This window comes from Gossypium arboreum, chromosome 4 (assembly GCF_025698485.1).
Source record: "Gossypium arboreum isolate Shixiya-1 chromosome 4, ASM2569848v2, whole genome shotgun sequence".
NCBI lineage: Eukaryota > Viridiplantae > Streptophyta > Magnoliopsida > Malvales > Malvaceae > Gossypium > Gossypium arboreum.
The window spans coordinates 10,610,352-10,620,083 of NC_069073.1; the positions used below are offsets into that span (position 1 = coordinate 10,610,352).

At 29.5% G+C, this 9,732-nt stretch overlaps 2 protein-coding genes across 2 annotated transcripts; one reads left to right on the plus strand and one right to left on the minus strand.

The window, feature by feature from the left end:
* Nucleotides 1-375: 375 nt before the first annotated feature.
* Nucleotides 376-3,055, plus strand: LOC108465339 (probable prolyl 4-hydroxylase 7). Its single transcript, XM_017765669.2, has 7 exons — nucleotides 376-683; nucleotides 781-838; nucleotides 926-1,030; nucleotides 1,881-1,938; nucleotides 2,018-2,193; nucleotides 2,319-2,379; nucleotides 2,620-3,055. Exons 1-7 carry the CDS (start codon nucleotides 526-528, stop codon nucleotides 2,931-2,933), a joined length of 930 nt encoding a protein of 309 aa, XP_017621158.1. The 5' UTR covers nucleotides 376-525; the 3' UTR covers nucleotides 2,934-3,055.
* A 3,778-nt stretch (nucleotides 3,056-6,833) lies between these two features.
* On the minus strand, nucleotides 6,834-9,133 carry LOC108465338 (inactive LRR receptor-like serine/threonine-protein kinase BIR2). The gene is made up of 2 exons (XM_017765668.2): nucleotides 8,956-9,133; nucleotides 6,834-8,737 (listed from the first exon to the last, which is right to left on the minus strand). Exons 1-2 carry the CDS (start codon nucleotides 9,023-9,025, stop codon nucleotides 6,987-6,989), a joined length of 1,821 nt encoding a protein of 606 aa, XP_017621157.2. The 5' UTR covers nucleotides 9,026-9,133; the 3' UTR covers nucleotides 6,834-6,986.
* Nucleotides 9,134-9,732: the final 599 nt, after the last annotated feature.

The following is a 9,732-nucleotide window of genomic DNA, read 5'->3' on the forward strand; positions in this document are numbered from 1 at the left end:
CATGCTCGACAATACTGGTGATGGGAATAATTCTAATGTTTACTGTCGTTCTATTAAATGAATGCTAAATTTGCATTGGGAAGTGCATGTTAACCATATATTTTTGCCTAAATAAATAAAAAATTTTAAATAAATATCATTTAATTCAAGTTTTAAAATTGATTTAATAAAAGTTAATTAAAAAAGAAAATTTTGTTTAAAACTCCACCCGTAATCTTTGAAAAATTATAAAATGGAAACAAGTAAAACGCACCGTTTTGGTTTAATTTCTTTTGTCATAAAAGGAAGAAGCTTCCAGAAACATTCACTTTTTTTCCGCGTTTAACGTTTCCAGTTAACAATCAAAAAAGCCTTCCACGACAAAAGCCATGGGCGCCCATTAAATTCCCACTTAAATAGAAAATAAATGACATATTAAAAACTAATAATAAAAACAAAGCTACTCTCTTCAAAGTCGAAGTCTCTCATCTCTGCGATTCTAGTACGGATTGGAGCAAAGCCGATTATATTTGTTTTCATTTTCTCATGGATTCTCAGCATTTTCTCGGATTCTTTCTTCTAATTTTCCTTCAGTCTTGTTTGGTTTCGGCTGATATTAATGGATCGGTTCTTAAAATGAAAACAGGAACTTCTTCGGTTCCGTTTGATCCGACTCATGTTACTCAACTCTCATGGCGCCCTAGGTAAATTTATTTTCTCCATTTTATTAACTTTTATTTTTTCCAGTTTAATTTATTCAAAATTGTGAAATTTTTTATTTTTATTTTTTGCTATTTGCAGGGCTTTCATTTACAAAGGATTTTTATCGAGTGATGAATGTGATCACCTCATTACTCTGGTAAGCGACAATTTTTCTTTTCTTTTTTATTTTTGAAATCTTTTATATTTATTTTTTGATTTTTAAACAAAATCGTGTTAATTTCAGGCCAAGGATAAGTTAGAGAAATCAATGGTGGCGGATAATGAATCAGGTAAAAGCGTCGAAAGTGAAGTTCGAACCAGCTCTGGCATGTTTCTTCAGAAAGCTCAGGTGTATATATAAATTGTCTTTTTCTTTCTTTTTCAACTTAAATCTGTGATCTAATTGGGTTATGTGTGTGTGTGTGTGCGCGTGCGTGCGTGTAGGAGAGGAATGCTGTTATTTTATTTGCAATGTCCGTCATCAAATGTTGAATTTATGATTAAAATTATAGAATTAGGAGTGAGAACCGATCTTTCACTTGCATTTGTTTTTTCTTTTTGCTAAATTGAAAGTATGAAATTTCATGCAATGGAATCTGTAGTTTCTGAAGAAATGATAGAGTTTCTGGCTTTATAGAATCTTGATCTAAGGAGTATCAGGCTGAAGTATACTGTGAAATGCATGCTTTTGTTTTCTCGAACTTGCATTTGATATTGGATAATTTTAATCATTTACTTCAAAGTTTTCCAAACAATTATAAGTTTTGAACCACTTACTGCCAGAATTGCTGGGCGTTCTTTGTTGATGCTCTGTAAGAAATTATATTCTGCTTTTTCTGTATTAACCAACTCTTCGGTTATAGTCTATTACCGATGATGCAATGTATGATTCTGCTTTTCCCCTCATGATTTACTCAGACTTTCTGGCGTGGCCAGTTCTTTGCCAAGGTATCTATTTCCTTGTCGATGAACAGTTGAAAAAGCTTATTCCATTTTGGCGCTCACTATTTTATGTCTTGTCAAATCGATGCCATAAAATTACTGTCTCGGACCTCTCAGTGCATTCATGCAAGCATTTGTTATGTGTTTGATTAAGTTTAGAGATTGTTTATTCTATGCTTATGTTTTGAAATGCATTGCATGTGTTGACCCCTTGAAGTTAAAAAGCTTATGCTGTGTCTTCTGTTTTTCATTTGCAGGATGAAGTAGTCGCTGATATTGAAGCTAGGATTGCAGCATGGACCTTCCTTCCAGTTGGTAGGTTTTTGCATTTGGTTTTTGTTATGATATCTTAGTCTTTGTGAATGGGCTTTTTTCTCATTGGCATTGCAAACAGAGAATGGGGAGTCCATTCAAATACTACACTATGAACATGGTCAGAAGTATGAGCCACATTTCGATTATTTTCATGACAAAGCTAATCAACAGCTCGGTGGTCACCGTATTGCTACTGTACTGATGTATTTGTCTGATGTTGAGAGTGGAGGGGAAACTGTGTTTCCAAATGCAGAGGTAAGCATTTGCTTGTGGAATCCGGTTTTCTGTCTGTCTTTTATTATCTTTTTCTTTTGTTTGATTTATGCCATTGTTACTTTTCGATTTTATTTAGTTCATTGCTCTTCACTTTTTTTCTGCAGGGACGACTTTCTCAGGTGCAGGATGAAAGTTGGTCGGCCTGTGCCAAAAATGGATTTGCAGGTATTAAGATTACCTTGGAGATATTTAGTTGCTTAATATTTTAGGTTGCATGAATCTGTTAGTCTAGCTTTCTCTTGATTCTGAATAATAAAATCACAGTTAAATGGTGAACAAGTATCTGAATTAACACGAATCATTTAATTACGGCTGCCTTATCATGTTCTTATTTTGTTGTTGCACTAGAAACCGACCATATGGTTGTTGATATTTGGCTCAACTTTACTGCCTATACATGTGCAGTGAAACCCCGAAAAGGTGATGCATTACTGTTCTTCAGCCTACATCCTGATGCGACAACTGATACAGCCAGTTTGCATGGAAGTTGCCCAGTGATTAAGGGTGAGAAATGGTCAGCAACAAAGTGGATCCATGTGAGGTCCTTCGATAGGAGCAAGCGTTTAAACAGGCGCGCCGCAATGGGGGAGTGCGTTGATGAGAATGAAAACTGTGCTGGGTGGGCTAAGGCCGGTGAATGCGAAAAGAACCCTACCTACATGGTGGGTTCTCGAGGCTCTCCCGGATTTTGTAGAAAAAGTTGTAAGGTATGCTCGTAGAAGGTCTTTCTGGGGATCCATAAAGAGTGAGTTTTAACCATTAATAGCTGTATATACTGATACCTGAGTGATATGACAAAACGGACTTTGTTCCAAACAAAGTAGGTTTTCCAATAATCAAATCTTTACATTTTGATGTCTTATCGACTTTCCTCGTAGCCAGTTTTTGGCTTCAAAATAAAACAATAGAAGATAACAATTTTTTTTCCACTTCCCTTTTAGTCATTTTTGTTAAAACCTGCGTACTATTTATTCTTTTGATAAAATGTATGTTTATTCACTTTTTCCAAGTACGGACTGGATCAGTCGATATAAGAGACTCGTTTACCTAATAAAACTTGACTTCGACTTTCATAATTTTAAGTTGAATCTGGCTTCTAAATCATTTACACGAGCATTCCCCTTATTCATTTACTTTCTTATTCTTTGTCCTTCCCTAATAGCCATTTTTTGTATCACTGAAGAAAAATTATTGCATACAACTTTAATAACAAAACAAAATTAATTTTAGATTAATCTTTTAAAATTTGAACTCAGAAAATATAAAAATAAAGTATTTAAAATATTTTAACATAATTTAATATAAAAATAATTATATTAAGAATGTTATTAAATTATATATTATTTTCATTAAATTACAATTAATAATCTACCTAACAAAAATTATGTTTGAGTAATCCGGTCATTTTAACTTTTTTCTTTACGCTATTATTACATCTATTCCATTCAACTAAATAATTAAATTAAGAATTATGTCTCTATTCCAACAACTTTATTCCATTCCAGTGAATTAAACATGCTATTAATGTTTTTCGTACCGGATGAATAGTTAGACCAGTCAAGTCAAGCCTTTTATGTTGGACTAGTTGATTGAATTTAATTAAGTAAATTATTAAAAATATATATAAAATAAATATTATTTTAAATATTAAAATATTAAAAATAGGAAATTTTAGTTTAATTATCTATTCAAACGGTTTTCGAATGATTTTAGTTTGATTAAATCAGTTTGTATTAATTTATAGATCAACGGTTTAAAATATTTTTTGGATCGGGTTTGTTTAGTTTGAATGTTAAAATTATTTGAATTGTTGCTATCCAATTGCTATATTAAGATTGAGATGTTAAAGAAATTGAAAAAATAAACTATTAAAATTAATATAATTTATTTAAAATTAATATAATTAATATTAACAATATTTAATAATATAAGATAATTTTATGATAAAAATAATAATATAATTTATATAATTTTTAAACTTTTAATTACTTCATGTTAAAATAATTTTACATTTTACTTTTAAAAAAGAAAATGCTATCATTTTAAGAATTAAAATTGATCATATATCCAAATAATAAATTAATCATAATTCTAATAAAAATTGTGGCATATATTAATGATATATGTAAATATAATAATTTAATGATGTTTATGATATCTAATATTCATTCTTAATAAATTGACCAGATAAAATAATTAATGTGTACAAATTATTTAATTATAAAATATATAATTACATAATAAATAACAAAAAAAGACACTTTACATACAAAACCATTAATTTAATTATAAAATATAATGGTGAGAAGTCATAATTTTCATATTGAAAATATATAATTCTTTTACAAAGAAAATTTTATATAAATTAATGAAATTTTATTATATATTAATTATATACCCCAATTATATCCCTAAAACATTAATTAGTTGATGTCATTATCATAACAACCGATTTAGTTGTTAACGACTACATCGACTATTAACAGTTAGCGACAAAAATACTATTAATTAAAGGGCTTAATTGATACACTTTTAACATTTGAGGGTTTAATTAAGTGTGTCCTTAATGAAGGATTTAATTGCTTTTTTAAAAAAATATAAAGACTTCTTGACCCATTAAACCTAAAATATTAGAAAAGAAAAATAATTTAAATTTGATCAACTACAACTTATTTTATAAATGTAAGTATAAAAATTAATAGCAAAATTTTCTAGTATTTAATTTAATAAAAATAATCAATTAAGAAATTTTACTTTAATAAAGATTTTAACTTTAATGGTCATAAAACAATTAATATTTTTTTCAATAACAAAAATATCAAATAATTAATTTTCGAAATTTTAAAGGAAAATATATTATTATTTATTTATTAATATTTTATTTTAGTAAAAAAACCTTCAATTCAATATTAAAAAATGACAGAAAAAGATAGCAATATTTAATTTAAAAGAAATCTATTAAGGAATTTAGCTTTAATAAAAAGTTAAGTTTATTAGTAATAAAAATAAAAATATTTTGTTTTAATAAAAATAAATATTTTAATTTTCATCAACAATAATTTATTTTATAAATTTAAATATATAAAAATAAAAAGTCAATATTTAATTTAATAAAAATCAATTAAATAATTTTATTTTAATAAGGATTTTAATGTTAATGGTATTGGTAATTTATTTTATTAATATTTTAATCAATTAAAGAATTTTAGGAAATTAATGTTAATGGTGACATATTTTATTAATAGTAGAAAATGCACTTACTATGTTTTGGGAATTTTGAATTAAAATTTGGGTTAATGGTGTAAAATGCCTCAAATTTTTTAAAAAATAGTTAAGTCCTTGCCTATTTTTATTCAATTGGGTATTTGAACTTTCAAAATGCATAAAAAACCTCAAATTTTTCAAAAAAGCAATTAAGCCCTTGCTCTTATTAAAAATTATAAAAATTATAAAAAATGATAAATTTTAGAAAAATATTAAATTTTAATAAAAATATAAATATTAAATTTTAATAAAAATATAAAAATTAAATTTTATTAAAAATTAGAAATTATATTTTTTATAAAAATCATTAAAGAAAATTGTAAAATTTTATAAAAATCATAAAAATATAAAATGCATAAAAAAATCCTTTTAATAATTAACTTTGACTGTTGATCGTTAAAGTTAATAATCGTTAATTTTTCAATTAAAGTCATCACGTGTTGCAACACGGTGCGACATGTGGTGAAAAATTATAAAAAGTAAAAATCAATAAAAGTTATAGAAATATTATAAAATGCTTCTTTTGATATGATAATTTTATAATTTTTATAATTTTTTACAAAATTTATATTTCTTTACATTTTGTATAATTTTCTTACTATTTTATAAAATTTTATAATTTTTTATATTTCTATATATTTTATAATTTTTACGATTTTTATATATTTTTCTAATTTTTAATATTTAATTTTTCTATTAAAGTTTAATAATATTTATAGTTTTTATTGATTTTAATTTGTATAATTCTTTTTCTAATTTTTAATAAAAGTGGGGGCTTAATTGCTTTTTTTTAAAAGTTTGATGATCTTTTGATGCATTTTAAAAGTTCAGTCCCTAACGAGTGCAAAAAAAAAGTAAGGGCTTAATTGCTTTTTTGAAAAAGCTTGAGAGTCTTTTGATGCATTTTGAAAGTTCAAGTATCTATTGTTTTTTTAAAGTTTGAGAGTTTTTACGTTCTTAAATCTTAAAATTTATATTAATTATATAAAGGTATGATAGATGTTATAATATAATTTTAAAATAAAAATAAAAATGTAATTGAATTAGATAAATCAATACAAAATGTGGAATGAAGTTAGAGGCAAAATGAAAATATGAAAAACAAAAAAACATAACATCAACGCAATCAACATATAAAAATAATAACATTTAATAATATTTTGAATACATACAAAATATGAAGATGATTATATCATGTGACGTGAATTTTATATATTAATTAAATTACTCTAACAAATATGCATGAATTGAATCACATTAAAGAAAATAACATTAAAATACAATAATAATCACATGAACACAACACAAATATCTGAATAAAACATTTTTTTTGAAAATACATAAAAAATATAAACTTTTTCTATACTTAAACCCGTATCAAGTTTCATTGCAAAACAAGGATGAAAGAAGATTTCTTGAAGATACAAGAACCTTAACAAGTTTATTTTTGTATTATACAACTACAAACTATATTTGTATGCATTACCATTCTGCAGACATGCCCAAGACTACATTGATTCAATAAAAATCAGTGGGAAATCATCAAACTCTTCTGAGAAACCATTTTCTTCACCCATGTTTTTCAAATACTCGTAAACCTGGTACATCGACCATCTGTCCTTTGATCGAGGATTGACACAGTTTAATGCTATTTTGAGGAACTGCAACATTTCTTCATCGTGCCCCTTCCCGCGCAGATTGCTGTCGGTAGCGTCTTTGATTCTACCGGAGTCTGAGAGATGATTTATCCAATCCACCAAGTTCCCTTTGAATCCTTCTTCACCACCTGCATTAACTTCCAGGGGTTTTTGCCTCGTTACCAATTCGAGAAGCACCACTCCGAGTCCGAACACATCCCCTTTAAGCGAAGCTACCGTTGTGGTTGAGTACTCTGGACCTATATAGCCTAATTCACCTAAAGCTCCTTCCATAAAGCTAGTCTCATTAACATCCGAGGTATTCATAAACCCTGCCAATCCAAAGTCCATTATCCTGGCATCCAAGTCCTCGTCGAGAAGAATCATACTGGAGCTGATGTTCTGCTGCAGAAATGGAGGCCTGCACCCATGGTGCAGCCAAGCAAGACCCCTGGCTGCACCCAATCCGATGCGAAACCGAGTTGGCCAATCTACAACTGCAACACTACCATGTAGCAAGGAATATAGAGTCCCATTAGACATATGCTTATAAACTAACAGCTTTTCATCCTCTACAATACAAAATCCCAAAAGGGGTGCCAAATTCGGATGCCTAAGCTGGCCTAATCGGTTCATCTCCCAACGGAACTGCTTCTCGAGGATCCTACAACTTGTGAGCCTCTTGATTGCAAGGGCTGATCCATCAGGAAGCACTGCTTTATAAGTAGTTCCACTCCTAGTGGAAACTATGATGCTTTCAGCACTGAAGTTGTTTGTGGCAGCCATTAAATCAGCCAACTTGACTTTCACAAGTGGTTTCTGAAACAATGAAACTTGAGTCAATTTATGAGCCCTCAACCTCTCAGCCCAACCACTGCCACCAACAAACCCTTTTTTCCTCAGGCTCACCCATCTCAAATGGTGCCACCACCAGACCCCAAACCCAAACAACATTGACACTGCAGCACCTAAAACCCCGGCAGCAATTATAATGGCTAAATTCCTCCTACTCAAACCCCCACAGTTTCCAAGAGGACTCCCACAAAGATCACTATTCCCAGCAAAATCTGCCTTATCATGGCTCTCAAAAGCTGAAGGAATAGCACCAGAAAGATCATTGTTTGCTACTGCCAAAATCTTCAGCCTATCTAAACCAGATAATTGGTATGGAATTGGCCCTGAAAGTCTATTATTTGACAGTATCAAATTGTTCAAATAAGCACACTTTGATAATTCAGAAGGGATGGGACCTGACAGATCGTTGCTAGACAAATCAAGGGTTACTAAATAAGGCAACCAAGAACATATCTGAGAAGGGATATTACCAGAAAGCTTGTTAGCCGACAGATCCAAAGTCTGCAAACTCTGACAGTACTCCAAGGATTGAGGCAACCGTCCAGAAAGTTTCATGTCACGAAGTTCAAGTCTTATCAGCCGGTTTTCCCTTACATTCCAACATGTAACTCCATCAAAATTGCATATAATACCAACTGAATTGTTGTCGAAACGCCAATTGCTCAATTTCCCATCTGGGTCCTTGAGTGAATTCTTCACTCCTTCAAGGCACTTCATATCATCTTCGGTTACAGCTGACAGAACAAGCCATGGGAGAAACATCCAGCCTAAAACAGCGAAGTTGCGAAAAGATTCCTTCATTGCTTATCACCAATAAAAGAGAAAAAAAAAACCCAGAGTTTTATTTGTGATTTAGATCACGAAAACTGTAGTTGATGAGATGAATTTTGATTTTTCTTATTGTTGAAGTGACACGACTTTGAAATTGAAGGAAGTAAATTTGAACATAAAATGAATGGAAAAGTCCAAAGAGGAGTATACATACATGTCTTACGAGAAATTACCAAACAACTTTCATTGATTTGATTTTTTGTGTTTATTAGTGAGAAAATCATTTTTATTTTGCAAAATTTCTTCGCCAGAAAGGATAAATCAATTGTGTTATTTTCTGCAAGTTTTTTTGGGGGGAATAAAAAGGAATATTTTCTTTTTATTAATTTGGAAGTTGGATTACGGTTTGTTTGACTGGAAGAATAATTTGTTTAAAATAATAAATTAAGAAATTGTTGACCAACAAATATAGTCATGGTGTGGGACTTTGGGTGATGCACCAAATTATAATATTTGACCAAACCCGAATGATTCTTTTGTTATCACTTGAATGGGTCAATTTAAATGTTAAAAAGGTGATTAATATTAAATAAATAAAAATCAATTTTCTCTTTTTTTTTATTTTTTTTAATTTTCTGCTAAACAAAATATCCAAATTTTATAGATGAAACTGAATTGGTGTAATCAAGTCAAGAAATTTTTTTTGAGGGAAGTTGAGACAAAATTATAAAATTTTAGGGTGTCCATATTTTTTGAAGGGTCAAGAATGAAAACACTTTACAAGACTTAAATTAAATATTTAATTATTAAGAGGACTTAAAGTTGAAATTATCTCATTCAACTAAAGGAGCGAATACGATGTCCCGGCTTTGCCCCTGGGCCCGACCGTCATATTTTGTCCGGTTTTTTTGTCGCTGCTTGGTATAGAAACCAATCAAGGTGTTAGGAATTAGGATTGAGATAAGCCCAAGTTTTGTTTGGTTGCATTCAT

Bases quoted from the DNA above. Each gene is read 5' to 3' on its own strand.
- LOC108465339 (XM_017765669.2), top strand. From the start codon at position 526: ATGGATTCTCAGCATTTTCTCGGATTCTTTCTTCTAATTTTCCTTCAG. The intron at 684-780 runs GTAAATTTATTT...TGCTATTTGCAG, and splicing joins CAACTCTCATGGCGCCCTAG to GGCTTTCATTTACAAAGGAT. The intron at 1,031-1,880 runs GTGTATATATAA...TTTCATTTGCAG, and splicing joins TGTTTCTTCAGAAAGCTCAG to GATGAAGTAGTCGCTGATAT.
- LOC108465338 (XM_017765668.2), bottom strand. From the start codon at position 9,025: ATGATTTTCTCACTAATAAACACAAAAAATCAAATCAATGAAAGTTGT. The intron at 8,738-8,955 runs GTATGTATACTC...TCGCTGTTTTAG, and splicing joins GGTAATTTCTCGTAAGACAT to GCTGGATGTTTCTCCCATGG.